The 16,894-nt window shown below is 42.1% G+C and overlaps 1 protein-coding gene across 2 annotated transcripts in view; it reads left to right on the top strand.

The window, feature by feature from the left end:
• Positions 1-16,894, top strand: part of LOC133557194 (rab GTPase-activating protein 1) — a 125,899-nt gene continuing 109,005 nt past the window's right edge. Inside the window, exons 1-6 of one of the 2 annotated variants that reach the window (XM_061907470.1) lie at positions 1-109; positions 4,519-4,735; positions 8,210-8,239; positions 9,988-10,207; positions 11,230-11,443; positions 13,308-13,482. In XM_061907470.1, coding sequence (XP_061763454.1) covers positions 4,583-4,735; positions 8,210-8,239; positions 9,988-10,207; positions 11,230-11,443; positions 13,308-13,482 — 792 coding nt within the window. In that variant the 5' untranslated portion in view covers positions 1-109; positions 4,519-4,582. The remainder of the gene's footprint in view (positions 110-4,518; positions 4,736-8,209; positions 8,240-9,987; positions 10,208-11,229; positions 11,444-13,307; positions 13,483-16,894) is intronic. The other variant, XM_061907471.1, reaches the window with a different exon arrangement.

The following is a 16,894-nucleotide window of genomic DNA, read 5'->3' on the forward strand; positions in this document are numbered from 1 at the left end:
GCGGGTGGGGGCTTGTGTTTGCATCGTTGCGAGGGTGGATGCTGCCTCCAACCTGTAGTGATCACTACAATGTGGCGGCCGCCGACATCTCAGCACAAATAAGTCGCAGGTAAGAAGCCGGACCACTTGGGAAGAGAGATAAGATTGTGGTGTCCCGGTGCTTTGCTAGCTGGACTGCTGCTGGCCTGCATCCGGGCATTTCTCCTCCTCCCTCACAATATCATGCATATTTCTTAATTTCTCACACTTTTTACAACCTGCTCGGACAAAGTTGACCTTGCCGCTGCCCTCTAAAAGTGGACTGTTAGCTGCTGTGCTAACGCCAGAAGGCTAGCTGTACGTTGCAAATCTTTACACGTAATAAAGTGGACTGTTAGCTGCTATGCTAACGCCAGAAGGCTAGCTGTACGTTGCAAATCTTTAAATGCATTAAAAATATTCGAATTCAAAATGAATCTTGCTGTGAGGTAAATGAAGGCGACATAAGTGTACGATTGGAGGGAAAAGGTTAGATCTTTACAGGAAGCTCGGGAATGTTTATGCTAACACATAACACGACGTGACGTCACAGCTTAACACATAACACGACGTGACGTCACAGCTTAACACACAACACGACGTGACGTCACAACTTTGGACCCACGTGGCTCTCCAGTTTGTTTACGTAATAGTACTTACATCTTTCTTTTGCGTAACAACTTATTAATTTTTTTTTTCGTGACATTACTCCAGAATAAAAAATATCCATCCATCCATCTTCCGAGGTTGGGTCGCGGGGGCAGCAGCCTAAGCAGGGAAGCCCAGACTTTCCTCTCCCCAATAAAAATGAAAAATATGTTATCATTAAATGTCTCTCTCTCATTAAAGGCCTACTGAAATGAGATTTTCTTATTTAAACGGGGATAGCAGGTCCAATTTCGCGATATTGCCATATTTTTGCTGAAAGGATTTAGTAGAGAACATCCACGATAAAGTTCGCAACTTTTGGTCGCTAATAAAAAAGCCTTGCCTGTAGCGGAAGTAGCAGACGATATGCGTGTGACGTCACGGGTTGTGGAACTCCTCACATCTGAACATTGATTACAATCATGGCCACCAGCAGCGAGAGCGATTCGGACCGAGAAAGCGACAATTTCCCCATTAATTTGAGCGAGGATGAAATATTCGTGGATGACGATAGTGAGAGTGAAGGAGTAGAAAAAAAGTTAAAAAAAAATAATAATAAGGCGAGGGTAGTGGGAGCAATTCAGATGTTATTAGACACATTTACTAGGATAATTCTGGAAAATCCCTTATCTGCTTATTGTGTTATTAGTGTTTTAGTGAGATTATATAGTTCCCGAAAGTCGGAGGGGTGTGGCCACGGGTGTGGTGACCGCCAGTGTCTCTGAGGGAAGCCATGCAGCTGCAGGACGACACAAGCTCCGCTCATGTCTACGGTAAGAGCCAACTTATTACCACAAATTTCTCACTGAAACCTGCCGGTTGACATGTGGTCGGGAACCATTTTCGCTTGACCGCTCTGTTCCATAGTAAAGCTTCACCTTCGGGAATTTTAAACAAGGAAACACCGGCTGTGTTTGTGTTGCTAAAGGCAGCTGCAATATACTGCTTCCCACCTACATCTTTCTTCTTTGACGTCTCCATTATTAATTGAACAAATTGCAAAATATTCAGCAACACAGATGTCCAGAATACTGTGGAATTATGCGATTAAAGCAGACTACTTTTAGCCGTGAGTGGAGCTGGGATAAAATGTCCGCTACAACCAATAACGTCACAAGCATGCGTAATCATACTGCGACGTTTTCAACAAGACACTTAGCGGGAAATTTAAAATTGCAATTTAGTAAACTAAAGCGGCCGTATTGTCATGTGTTGCAATGTTAATATTTCATCATTGATATATAAACTATCAGACTGCGTGGTCGCTAGTAGTGGCTTTCAGTAGGACTTTAATAAATGTCAATGTTTTTTTTCATGGCATTACTCCAGAATAAAAAATATCCATCCATCCATCTTCTTCCGCTTATCTGAGGTTGGGTCGTGGGGGCAGCAGCCTAAGCAGGGAAGCGCAGACTTTCCTCACCCCAATAAAAAAAAAAATATTGACATTAAATGTTTCTCATTAAACTTTCCCCTTAGATATTTAGGAATCATTCTTGTGAAAAGTACACATTTTTCCCCCCATATTGAACCATGGTATTAACACAATTAGTTGATTCTTTTTTGTCATTTTAGAAAATCATAAAATGGATGGAATATGAAAACTTTATTAATTTCAAATTGTTGTTTTTGCGTCATCGTACGACTGTATTCCCTTAAAATTCTTTTTTTTTTTTTTGTAATAACTTGACTTTATTCCCATTCATTTTAAAAAAAAAAATACACATTTTGGCTTTTTCCTCACTTTGCTGAGTAGAACTATGACTTCATTGCTGTGATATTAATTTGAAGGTTATTTTCCAAAAATGACATCATGGTATTGACCCAAGGACAGCTAAAGACACTACCTAATCTACTTTTTATGTTGGATATAATGAAAACTGTTCTTATTGTTTTATTTTTCATACTAACAATATCGTTTTATTTTAACTTTCTCAGGGAATATACATTTTCAACTAATTTTATATAAATGTGTTTTCATCTCAAACACGTTATGATGGCAAAATGAACATTGATTACTATTTTGCATGCAAAGAATGCAATGAGCTGTTACATTCTTAAAATGTAAAACTGTTGTCATCATTATTAAGTGGTTTGTCTTTATGCTGTTTATGGATTGTTGGCAGGTGTTTCCCTTGCAGGTGATTTGGTGCGTGGTCCTGGCCGCTGTCTTCTTACGGTCCAGGTGTTTCCCGTGCAGGTGATTTGGTGCGTGATCCTGGCCGCTGTCTTCTTACGGTCCTGGTGTTTCCCGTGCAGGTGATTTGGTGCGTGGTCCTGGCCGCTGTCTTCTTACGGTCCTGGTGTTTGCCGTGCAGGTGATTTGGTGCGTGGTCCTGGCCGCTGTCTTCTTACGGTCCTGGTGTTTCCCGTGCAGGTGATTTGGTGCGTGGTCCTGGCCGCTGTCTTCTTACGGTCCAGGTGTTTCCCATGCAGGTGATTTGGTGCGTGGTCCTGGCCGCTGTCTTCTTACGGTCCTGGTGTTTGCCGTGCAGGTGATTTGGTGCGTGGTCCTGGCCGCTGTCTTCTTACGGTCCTGGTGTTTCCCGTGCAGGTGATTTGGTGCGTGGTCCTGGCCGCTGTCTTCTTACGGTCCTGGTGTTTGCCGTGCAGGTGATTTGGTGCGTGGTCCTGGCCGCTGTCTTCTTCCGGTCCTGGTGTTTCCCGTGCAGGTGATTTGGTGCGTGGTCCTGGCCGCTGTCTTCTTACGGTCCTGGTGTTTCCCGTGCAGGTGATTTGGTGCGTGGTCCTGGCCGCTGTCTTCTTACGGTCCTGGTGTTTGCCGTGCAGGTGATTTGGTGCGTGGTCCTGGCCGCTGTCTTCTTACGGTCCTGGTGTTTGCCGTTCAGGTGATTTGGTGCGTGGTCCTGGCCGCTGTCTTCTTACGGTCCTGGTGTTTCCCGTGCAGGTGATTTGGTGCGTGGTCCTGGCCGCTGTCTTCTTACGGTCCTGGTGTTTCCCGTGCAGGTGATTTGGTGCGTGGTCCTGGCCGCTGTCTTCTTACGGTCCAGGTGTTTCCCGTGCAGGTGATTTGGTGCGTGGTCCTGGCCGCTGTCTTCTTACGGTCCTGGTGTTTGCCGTGCAGTTGATTTGGTGCGTGGTCCTGGCCGCTGTCTTCTTACGGTCCTGGTGTTTCCCGTGCAGGTGATTTGGTGCGTGGTCCTGGCCGCTGTCTTCTTACGGTCCTGGTGTTTCCCGTGCAGGTGATTTGGTGCGTGGTCCTGGCCGCTGTCTTCTTACGGTCCTGGTGTTTCCCGTGCAGGTGATTTGGTGCGTGGTCCTGGCCGCTGTCTTCTTACGGTCCTGGTGTTTCCCGTGCAGGTGATTTGGTGCGTGGTCCTGGCCGCTGTCTTCTTACGGTCCTGGTGTTTGCCGTGCAGGTGATTTGGTGCGTGGTCCTGGCCGCTGTCTTCTTACGGTCCTGGTGTTTCCCGTGCAGGTGATTTGGTGCGTGGTCCCGGCCGCTGTCTTCTTACGGTCCTGGTGTTTCCCGTGCAGGTGATTTGGTGCGTGGTCCTGGCCGCTGTCTTCTTACGGTCCTGGTGTTTGCCGTGCAGGTGATTTGGTGCGTGGTCCTGGCCGCTGTCTTCTTACGGTCCTGGTGTTTGCCGTGCAGGTGATTTGGTGCGTGGTCCTGGCCGCTGTCTTCTTACGGTCCTGGTGTTTCCCGTGCAGGTGATTTGGTGCGTGGTCCTGGCCGCTGTCTTCTTACGGTCCTGGTGTTTGCCGTGCAGGTGATTTGGTGCGTGGTCCTGGCCGCTGTCTTCTTACGGTCCTGGTGTTTGCCGTGCAGGTGATTTGGTGCGTGGTCCTGGCCGCTGTCTTCTTACGGTCCTGGTGTTTCCCGTGCAGGTGATTTGGTGCGTGGTCCTGGCCGCTGTCTTCCATCCATGAGCGAGGCGTGGGAGCGACTGCCATGGACGACAAGGGCTCGGCAGGGAAGATCAGCGTGTCCTCGGACTCGGTGTCCACTCTCAACAGTGAGGACTTTGTCCTGGTGTCCCGGCTGGGCGACGAGACGCCGTCGTCCGCCAACAACGGCAGCGACGACGAAAAGACAGGTCTGAAGGTAAGGAGGGTGAGGTGTGGACGCACCTCCGACATGTCCTTGGAGAAGTCTTTGACCTTCTAGATCATTTACTCTTCGTTTTAACACGCTAACTAGTCGCCTCTCATGCACGCTAACACTTCTCTTCTCACCTGCGTACTCTTTTCCTCCTCGCCACGGTTATTTCATGTGGCCCACCACGTCATTTTATATATTCCAACACATTTTTTTATGTGGCCCATCACTTCATTTTATATGGTCCGATACATCATGTAAATGGCCCACCACATCATTTTATATATTCCAACACATTATTTCATGTGGCCCACCACGTCATTTTATATATTCCAACACATTATTTTATGTGGCCCATCACTTCATTTTATATGGTCCGATACATCATTTAAATGGCCCACCACATCATTTTATTTGGTCCGAAACATCATTTAAATGGCCCACCATATCATTTTATATGGTCCGACACATTATTTCATGTGGCTTATATGATCCCACACACTATTTCATGTGGTCCACCACATCATTTTATATGTTCTGACACATTATTTCACGTGGCCCCTCCACATCATTTTATATGGTCCGACACATTATTTCATGTGGCTCACCACATCATTTTTTGCGGTCCGACACATCATTTTTTATGGTCCGAAACACAATTTCATGTGGTCCACCACGCCATTTTATATGTTCTGACACATTATTTCACGTGGCCCCTCCACGTCGTTTTATACGGTCCAACACATTATTTCATGTGGCCTATATGATCCGACACATTATTTCAGGTAGCCCACCACTTCATTTTATATGGTCGGACACAATATTTGAAGTGGCTCACCAAATAATTTTATATGGTCCGACTCATTATTTCTTGTGGCCCACCAGATCATTTTATATGGTCGGACACAATATTTGATGTGGCTCACCAATTATTTTATATGGTCCGACACATCATTTAATTGGCCCACCACATCATTTTATATGGTCCAACACATCCTTTAAATGGCCCACCACATCATTTTATATGGTCCTACACATCCTTTAAATGGCCCACCACTTCATTTTATATGGTCCGACACATCATGTAAATGGCCCACCACATCATTTTATATGGTCTGTCACATTATTTCAGTGGCCAACCACATAATTTTATATGGTCCGACACATTATTTCATGTGGCTTATATGAACCGACACACTATTTGATGTGGCTTATATGATCCCACACACTATTTCATGTGGTCCACCACATCATTTTATATGTTCTGACACATTATTTCACGTGGCCCCTCCACGTCGTTTTATACGGTCCAACACATTATTTCATGTGGCCTATATGATCCGACACATTATTTCAGGTAGCCCACCACTTCATTTTATTTGGTCGGACACAATATTTGAAGTGGCCCACCACATCATTTTATATGGTCGGACACAATATTTGATGTGGCTCACCAATTATTTTATATGGTCCGACACATCATTTAATTGGCCCACCACATCATTTTATATGGTCCAACACATCCTTTAAATGGCCCACCACTTCATTTTATATGGTCCGACACATCATGTAAATGGCCCACCACATCATTTTATATGGTCTGACACATTATTTCAGTGGCCAACCACATCATTTTATATGGTCTGACACATTATTTCAGTGGCCAACCACATCATTTTATATGGTCTGACACATTATTTCAGTGGCCAACCACATCATTTTATATGGTCTGACACATTATTTCATGTGGCTTATATGAACCGACACACTATTTGACGTGGCTTATATGATCCCACACACTATTTCATGTGGTCCACCACATCATTTTATATGTTCTGACACATTATTTCATGTGGCTCACCACATAAATTTTTTGCGGTCCGACACATCATTTTATATGGTCCGAAACACAATTTCATGTGGTCCACCACGCCATTTTATATGTTCTGACACATTATTTCATGTGGCCCCTCCACATCGTTTTATACGGTCCAACACATTATTTCATGTGGCCTATATGATCCGACACATTATTTCAGGTAGCCCACAACTTCATTTTATATGATCCGACACATTATTTCAGTTGGCCCACCACGTCATTTTATATGGTCCAACACATTACTTCATGTGGCCCACCACATCATTTTATATGGTCCAACACATTGTTTCATGTGGCCAACCACTTAATTTTATATGGTCCAACACATTACTTCAGGTGGCCCACCACATTATTTTATATGGTCCGACACATTATTTCACGTGGCCCACCACATCATTTTATATGGTCCAACACATTACTTCATGTGGCCCACCACGTCATTTTATATGGTCCACACATTACTTCATGTGGCCCACCACATCATTTTATATGGTCCAACACATTACTTCATGTGGCCAACCACATCATTTTATATGGTCCAACACATTACTTCATGTGGCCCACCACGTCATTTTATATGGTCCAACACATTATTTCACGTGGCCCACCACGTCATTTTATATGGTCCGACACATTACTTCATGTGGCCAACCACATCATTTTATATGGTCCAACACATTACTTCATGTGGCCAACCACATCATTTTATATGGTCCAACACATTACTTCATGTGGCCCACCACGTCATTTTATATGGTCCAACACATTATTTCACGTGGCCCACCACGTCATTTTATATGGTCCGACACATTATTTGATGTGGCTCACCAAATAATTTTATATGGTCCGACACATCATTTAAATGGCCCACCACACCATTTTAAATTGTCCGACACATTATTTTCATGTGGTCTGACACATTTTATATGGTCCGACACATTATTTTCACGTGGTCCGACACATTTTATATGGTCAAACACATTATTTAAAATGGCCCACCACATCATTTTATATTGGCCGACATTATTTCATGTGGCCCACCACACTATTTTATATGGTCCGACACATTATTTTTGTGGCCCACCACATCAATTTGTATGGCATGCCCCATTATTTTGTGGCCTACCATTTAATTAAAGTGGCCCACCATATAATTTTATTGGCCCAGTATATTTAATAGCAAGTCATGCAGCAATTAAATGAATAAATAGTGGTGAGAAAGAGTTGCTTGTGTAACGATGTATTTGGCTACATGCTGTGTGTGATTGGCTGTTACAAGCGGCCCTCTGAGGGCAGACATAATTGAGATGTGGCCCTCCAAGCAAAGGCCTTAGACAGCCCTGCATTAGAAGCTTCCGCTCAGCGTTTTAATTAGTGTTTCATGACATTTAGTAGAACCGAAGTAGACGTTCCCACACATTTCGCTGTCACGCTGTGGAAGTGCATTGTGGGAAAGTAGCAGCAGAGGGCGCCAGCGGGCCAGAAATGAATGCAGCAGGCTCCTCTAGAAAGGTAGCACCAGCATCCGAACACTACAACCATAGTCTGCTTTTTCCCTCATGCAGTCAGGGAGGAGTCTAAACTTCTTGTCTTCAACACAGGTGATTTCAGAGGAAGGGGTCAGCTTTAAGGTCAGTCTCTTCTTCTTCGTCATCTTTCTTTACTGCTGGTGTCTCTCTCTCTCTCTCTCTCACTGTGTCATGTGATCCCGCCGTGATCTTCTCTATTTGCTGCCTCGTGAAAGTGACCGTCGCCGCCTCGCTTTATAGCCTGCGTCACGTCCTTGCCAGGTCCCCAGTACTTTTTTGGAAGCAACTCACATAAACTGGCTTGCACATGGCGTGACTTCGCCACTTGGCGATCACTCCAGCAGCACTGAGAGCAGAGTTCCTCCAAGGATGGTTGCAATTTTCAATGCTGTGACGCAAGTGTCTCAAAAAGCTGCGACTTCAGTAAAGTAATGCGCCACTTTTCCTAAAAAAGATGCGCTAGCTTAGTGCTAATAAACATTGACTTTGCTATTTATATCCTACTGAGTAGCATTAGCGATATTGCATGGCAATTTCAACACCTCCAAATGTGTTAATGGAAACCCCAACTAAAATGCAGGACTGATTGTTACAATCAAACAGCACAATACTTACAGTATTTACACTTTTATGGCACAACAAAAAACACAAGATAAACTATCGTAATTTGTGGTCTACAGAGCGCACCGCACCTGAATTTTGAAACTATTTTTCTACATATATTTGCCGCACCGTACTATTTAAGCTGTATTGTTTTTGTAACGGCGGGGGCGTCGGAGCTTACTGTAGGGTTTGTTCCCCCGGGATGCAGATGGACCAATCCAGACAGGAGGTGCAGGTAGGAACATGGATTTATTCTTTGAAAATCAAAGAAGTACGAAAAACAGAAAACAAGCCGAAGGAACAACGTGCCAATTGTACTGGAAGCTTAGGCTACCACTTAGCATGGACTAGAAGACAAACAATACTAACATAACTGTTGCATGAAGCAAACAATGAAGCCAGGCTGACTGACAGGCAAAGGCAGGCTTAAATAATGCCTCTGATTAGTGCTCGGGAAACAGGTGAGCGTCCCGAACACCAATCAGAGACAGGTGGAAATAATAAGCAACCATGGTAACTAAAAACAAACTCAAGGTTGCACAAAAACAGGAACCGAGGGAGTCCAAAACTAACATAAAATAACAAAACATGATCCGGGCCACGGATCATAACAGTTTTAGTTTCATAAATTCACTAAAACGTCACCGTTATTTAGCTAATTGGAGAGCTACCTTACGCAGATAGTGGGTCCATGACCATGACTTCTGTTTTGTTTGATCAGCCGTTTTACTGCCTTGTTACGGACACTCTTTGTAAACAATCAAGGTACGTCAATAAATATTTCTGTATACATAACTCATTTCACAACATGTATATATATGTATATAATTATCTGCGCCTTAATGTCCGGTGCGGCTAATGTATGGGAACAAAAATTGTTCCAAAATGTAGTGGTTGCGGCTTATATACGGGCACACTCTATAGTCTGGAGAATAAGGTACTTATGCAATTTCAATTGGACTTGCGTGTGCTGCTGCCATTTCCCGGAAATGCAAGTGACTTGTTCACGGGTCACTGATCATGGCTGATAAGAGGGAATGTCATAACAAGGCTGCACAATAAGGCCTCTTCAAGCGGCCAGCTATCACTTGACACACGTGATGGATTCCTAAAAATGTTCCAGCGGGGCGAGTTTACATAAAGAGAAAATAGTTCTGAGCATTGACAGCGGCGGTCATTCCCATGTGACAGCAGCGACACTTGCGTTTGTGTTTGTTGATCTCCAACACTGTCTCTCGTTGTGTCAGATCGTGGGCAATGGAAGCGAGCAGCAACTCCAGCGGGAGTTGGAGGACGTCCTCCTGGAACCGCCGGTGGCCCCGGCGAGCGCGGGGGATCATCACACCACCACGGCCTCGCCCGTAGCGCCAGGCGCCGACCCGCTCAGCGCACCCTCCCCCAAGTTGGAAATAGCGCTCCCCGTTCAGACGGCTCAGGAGAGCGAGCTGAACGAGCGCTCGTACAGAGGTGAGCGCTCTACCACACATACTGGACGCCAGGGCTTGTCCAAACTTTTTCACTTTACGCCCGCATTTGGCCAAGGAAATTTGGCCAGTGGCCAAAAGCTGACTGCATGTAAAGTAAATATGAGGTGGCGACTTGTCCAGGGTGTACCCCGCCTTCCGCCCGATATCAGCTGAGATAGGCGCCAGCGCCCCCCGCGACCTCAAAAGGGAATAAGTGGTAGAAAGTGGATGGAGATATATATATGTATACATATATACACACATACATGTATTCATATATATACATATAAATATATACATATACATACATTCATATATGTATGTGTATATATATATATGTGTATAGGTATATACACACACATATTTATACAGGTATATGTGTATATAAATATGTATATATAGATTCACATATATACTGTATGTATGTATCTGTATATATATATATATATGTATATATAATGTATTATAAATGTAACTAAATATAAATATGATGGATATATTCATTAATATAATGGATATATAAGTAATATCATTGGATACGAAGAGTATGTGAAAGTCTGACTCCTACATTGTTTACTTCCGTGACGACCTCCTTAAAGTTTTCTAATCAATGAGAAATATCAAGCAACTAAAAGGTGCCAAACATGGATAAGTGTGGAGAGAGTGTTTAGCTATTTTCTTTATTTTTTTGTTCACCATGACTAGGTAATTTTGTTTGGGTCGTGTCATATAAGTAAATTCCGTGCTATCATCTTAAAAGTACCTTTAAGAGTCGTTTATGTGATTTTTTTTCACAGCGTCCACTAATATGTCAGCAAAAATGTAGCGATTAAAGACGGCCTGGTATTTAAGATGAATTTGAAAGCAGTCTGCGGTGCGATGCTTTCTTGAACTCATGACGCCTCGCTAAGTGCGGCCCACCAGCCTCCTCAATATGGCCCCGCAGGCCTTGCTCTAAAGCACACTTTCTATGACATCACTGTATCCCGAGACACAGACACCATACACTCCGTCCCTTCACAGGCGACGAGTCCTCGTCGGACGGCAGCCCGGGCAGTCCCATCCCAGACGAGGACAGCGTGGTCTTCAGCCAGCTGACGTATCTGGGCTGCGCCTCGGTCAACGCGCCCCGCAGCGAGGTGGAGGCCCTCCGCATGATGAGCATCCTCAGGGGCCAGTGCCAGGTCCCCTTGGACGTCACGCTGTCTGTGCCCGGTGTGTCCGAAGGCACCGTCAGGTAACTGGAGGAGGAGGAGGAGAGCTACTTTGTCTTTTTGTTGGTTGGGATAAAGAGAGCGCCACCTGCTGTAGGGCCAAACCATGATTACTTTCAGCAATATTGAAATCAAGAATGCCACCATACATAAAAGCCGCACCTTTAATATTTTAGAATAAAACAAACATTTTCTGTATCTAAGTCCCACATATATAGTTGTTGTGAAATAAGTTATTTACATAGAAATGTTCTGTAAATGAAGGGAATAAGCGGTGGAAAATGGATGGCTGGATGTTTATTTACATACCTTCATTGTTTCCAAAAGTTTCTCTAAAAAAAAAAAAAATCGGTAAAAGGGCTGATCAAACAAAACAGAAGTCATGGTCATGGACCCACTAGCTGCGCAAGCTAGCTCTCCAATCCGCTAAACAGACTCAATAACTCTCCGTTGACGTCTTGATTAATTTTTATCCATATATTCAATTTATTTGTTGCCGATGATTTAAAGAACAGAAGATGTTTTCTAATACTTTTTTCCCCCAGGAGCTTCCGTAGCCCTTGCCCCTCCCCCTTACTTCCTTAGCGTGGATCCAAAAAATGGCTAATGCTAATGAGTTAGTGCCAAAGAAAGGAAAAGTGTTTGGTTTTGCGGGAACAAATGGCTGCACACGGCAAAGTGTTTAACAGCAAACCTATTTCCTGCATCTGAACACCGAAGTGCGGAAAGTACAAGGCCGTGGTGGTGGAATCATTTTACTGATTTCTCAAACAGTTGGGCTCTAAATAAGCATTCTGCAACCCCTTAAAAAGTCATTACAATACTAAGGGAATTACTCTTTCATAAATGTAGATAATTACTGGGTAAAGTAAGTCATGCGTTACGAAAAAAAAACTTCAAATATCTGGTTTACGTTGTTGAGATATGTTTCATATTGGGGAAGTGTGCCTTTAAAAGGTGGTGCCTGTTGCCAAGGGACGTGTGACATCAGCGCCCAGACAGAGCAGCATAAGCTCACTTGTGCTTGTTAATTTAGCGGTGGCAGTTGTTTGTGTGTTTTTTATGCATATTAGTGAGCAGTATGTAGTATTTATTACTATTCCTAGCCCATCCTTACGAGATTGAATGTCCTTCCATGGCTGTCATGTCTTCTGCTCCACAAAAGGGGTATTGTTTGGATTGCGAGTGTCCATGCACTAAATTAGTCCAATCTCTCAAACAGTTGGGCTCTAAATAAGCATTCTACAAGCTCTTTAAACACCTTCATCTGATCGCGTTTGGTTTCTGAAAAGTCGGACAAACACTTGGATTGGGTGATGGGAAACCAGATCTCTCCAGGGGGTATGTGCTCCACCTTAAGTTTCTCATAAATACACCCCACAGCACATCCAAGGTGAACAGTTAGTTTAACTACATACAAAACTACAAACAAAAAACGAAGGTGTTCCCCACATCGTAACATTTGTTTTACGCTACTCTGCACTTCCCCACGTTGACGTGTAAGGCTGCAAGTATTCATCCATTATTTCCATGACGACAATAACTTTAATTTGTATATTGTAGAGACTGAGAGATGGCTCATAGAACGATAACAAGGTGGAAAGAGAGCAAGGGCCTGAAGAAGATGTTATCATTTAAAGCTGAAAAAGAGAGACATGGTGGTGAAATGACGTGCCAGTAAAGTTCCTTGAATGTTTGCACTGTCAATGGCATCTACGTCGTATAAAATAAAGAACTTCTATCTGTGGTTAATCGCCGTAAACTGTGAGTTATCGATGAACCAAAATGCGATTCATCTCTGATGCTCCCGTTATTGTGGAATTGGAATCTAGCCTTCTGCCAATACACGTCTTACGAAACTCACGGGGCACGTTGTCATCCTCGCAGACTGTTGGACCCCCACAGCAGCACAGAGATCGCCAACTACCCCATCTACAAAATCCTGTTCTGTGTGCGCGGCCACGACGGCACGGAGGAGAGCGACTGCTTCGCCTTCACCGAGAGCCACTACAACGCTGAGATCTTCAGGATACACGTCTTCCGCTGCCAAATCCAAGAGGCGGTGAGCAGGGATGATGCGGGCTGCTTGAGTGTGAATAGTCCAGTGTTGATTGTCTAATACCCTATTTTCCCCTCTATAGAGCGTGCCACTACATTTTTACAAGAAAAATAGGTATTTTTCCATATATTAGCTGCAGATATATACGTTGTGAAGTGACTTATTTACACACAAATATTTAATGACATACCTTAATCGTGTCTGTAACAGGGCAGTAAAACGGTTGATCAAACAAAACAAAAGTGCTGGTTCTGGACCCACTAGCTGCGGAAGCAAGCTCTCCAATCAGCTCAACAGACTCAATAACTCCACGCTGACATTTTGCTGAATTTATTGAAGAATTTGTGAAACTGAAACAATAGAAAAAGAATGTTATTATATTATATTATATTATATATTATTATAAGTTAGTAAGACGAGCACAGACACTTGTAAACATGTTAGCATAGTAGCTAATGCTAATGATAACACATACAAATATACATGAAAACACTCCTACAGACATCACACATGGGACGCTTTAGTAAGTAAGAATTGGCTTAGTTATATTGTAAAACGAAGAAATGTTCCTTGAAGTGATGAATGAAGAAGCTACTTGAGTAGAAACGCTACGGACAGCAAGAAACCTGAACGACACTTGTACTTCAGGTTCAAAGCTCAGTCCAAACAGAAATGCAATGTACACATATATGTCATGTAGTAACATTCATTATAACATGTGATATATACATGATGTAAGTATATATGTCATGTAGTAACATTCATAATAACAGAAAATTAGAATATTGTGGTAAAGTCCTTTAATTTCTATAATGCAACTAAAAACATGAAAATGTCATACATTCTGGATTCATTACAGATCAACTGAAATATTGCAAGCCTTTTATTATTTTAATATTGCTGATTATGGCATACAGCTTAAGAAAACTCAAAAGTCCTATCTCAAAAAAATGGAATATTTCCTCAGACCAAGTAAAAAAAAAAGATTTATAACAGCAAAACAAAACCAAACATTTGAAAATGTCAATTAATGCACTCAGTACTTGGTTGGGAATCCTTTTGCACGGATTACTGCATCAATGCGGCGTGGAATGGAGGCAATCGGCCTGTGGCATTGCTGAGGTGTTATGGATGCCCAGGATGCTTCAATAGCGGCCTTTAGCTCATTTGCATTATTGGGTCTGGTGTCTTTCAGCTTCTTCTTCACAATACCCCACAAATTCTCTATGAGGTTCAGGTCAGGGGAGTTGGCAGGCCAATGGAGGACAGTAATGCCATGGTCAGTACACCAGTTACTGCTGGTTTTGGCACTGTGGGCAGGTGCCAGATCATGCTGGATAATGAAATCATTATCTCCTTAGAGCTTTTCAACAGATACAGCTTAAGTAGCCGTATTCCCATGGTCAAGCCACTCCTGAACTCTAGACAACGGAAGTTCCCACAGTCAGCAATGGTTTGGGGAGCCATGTCAGCTGATGGTTTTGGTCCACAGTGTTTCATCAAGTCCAGAGTCAATGCATCTGTGTACATGCTTCCATCTGTTGAAAAGCTCTATGGAGATGATGATTTAATTTTCCAGCATGATCTGGCACCTGCCCACAGTGCCAAAACCAGCAGTAACTGGTGTACTGACCATGGCATTACTGTCCTCCATTGGCCTGCCAACTCTCCTGACCTAAACCCCATAGAGAATTTGTGGGTTATTGTGAAGAAGAAGCTGAAAGACACCAGACCCAATAATGTAAATCAGCTGAAGGCCGCTATTGAAGCATCCTGGGCATCCATAACAGATCAGCAATGCCACAGGCCGATTGCCTCCATGCCACGCCACATTGATGCAGTAATCCGTGCAAAAGGATTCATAACCAAGTACTGAGTGCATTAATTGACATTTTCAAATGTTTGATTTTGCTTTGCTGTTATAAATCTTTTTTTTTTACTTGGTCTGAGGAAATATTCAAATTTTTTTAGATAGGACTTTTGAGTTTTCTTAAGCTGTATGCCATAATCAGCAATATTAAAATAATAAAAGGCTTGCAATATTTCAGTTGATGTGTAATGAATCCAGAATGTATGACATTTTCATGTTTTTAGTTGCATTACAGAAAATAAAGGACTTTATCACAATATTCTAATTTTCTGAGACAGTCCTGTACATGATGTAAGTGTATATGTAGTATCTAGTAACATTCATAATAACATGTAATATATACATGATGTAAGTATATATGTAGTATCCAGTAAAATTCATAACATGTAATATATACATGATGTAAGTATATATGTCATGTAGTAACATTCATAATAACATGTAATATATACATGATGTAAGTATATATGTCATGTAGTAACATTCATAATAACATGTTATGTATACATGATGTAAGTATATATGTAGTATCCAGTAAAATTCATAACATGCAATACATACATGATGTAAGTATTTATGTCATGTAGTAACATTCATAATAACATGTTATGTATACATGATGTAAGTATATATGTAGTATCCAGTAAAATTCATAACATGTAATATATACTTGATGTAAGTATATATGTCATGTAGTAACATTCATAATAACATGTAATATATACATGATGTAAGTATATATGTAGTATCTAGTAACATTCATAATAACATGTAATATATACATGATGTAAGTATATATGTAGTATCTAGTAACATTCATAATAACATGTTATGTATACATGATGTAAGTATATATGTAGTATCCAGTAAAATTCATAACATGTAATATATACTTGATGTAAGTATATATGTCATGTAGTAACATTCATAATAACATGTAATATATACATGATGTAAGTATATATGTAGTATCTAGTAACATTCATAATAACATGTAATATATACATGATGTAAGTATATATGTAGTATCTAGTAAAATTCATAACAACATGTAATATATACATGATGTAAGTATTTATGTCATGTAGTAACATTCATAATAACATGTAATATTTACATATTTTGATAATTTTAAGCATACACTGGCGTAGTAATTTCACAGACGCATCGCAACGTTCACTATTCCCTTCACATGGTGATCCAGAAACTAGTGTTTTTGAGCCTAAATATAAAGAGGATGATCTACAAGTTTTATAAACTAAACAGATACAGTTTAGTCAAACACTAAGCATCATGTAACAGTATTGCTAAGTGCTAACTAAAAACATAACACAAGCACTTACTGTACAATGTCTGCTCTCACTGGGATAAAGACTGATGGGATGTTTGTATCTTCCGCTTTACGTGAACAATTAATCATAATCCTTACAAAGGTTAAAAAAAAAAAAAAAAAAAAGTTTTTTATGTCCACAACCTTCTACTATCCAGGTGAGAGACATGATTCATCATCTTGAAAGAACTTTCACCAACTCCGAGGCCATTTAG

This window comes from Nerophis ophidion, linkage group LG08 (genome assembly GCF_033978795.1).
Source record: "Nerophis ophidion isolate RoL-2023_Sa linkage group LG08, RoL_Noph_v1.0, whole genome shotgun sequence".
NCBI lineage: Eukaryota > Metazoa > Chordata > Actinopteri > Syngnathiformes > Syngnathidae > Nerophis > Nerophis ophidion.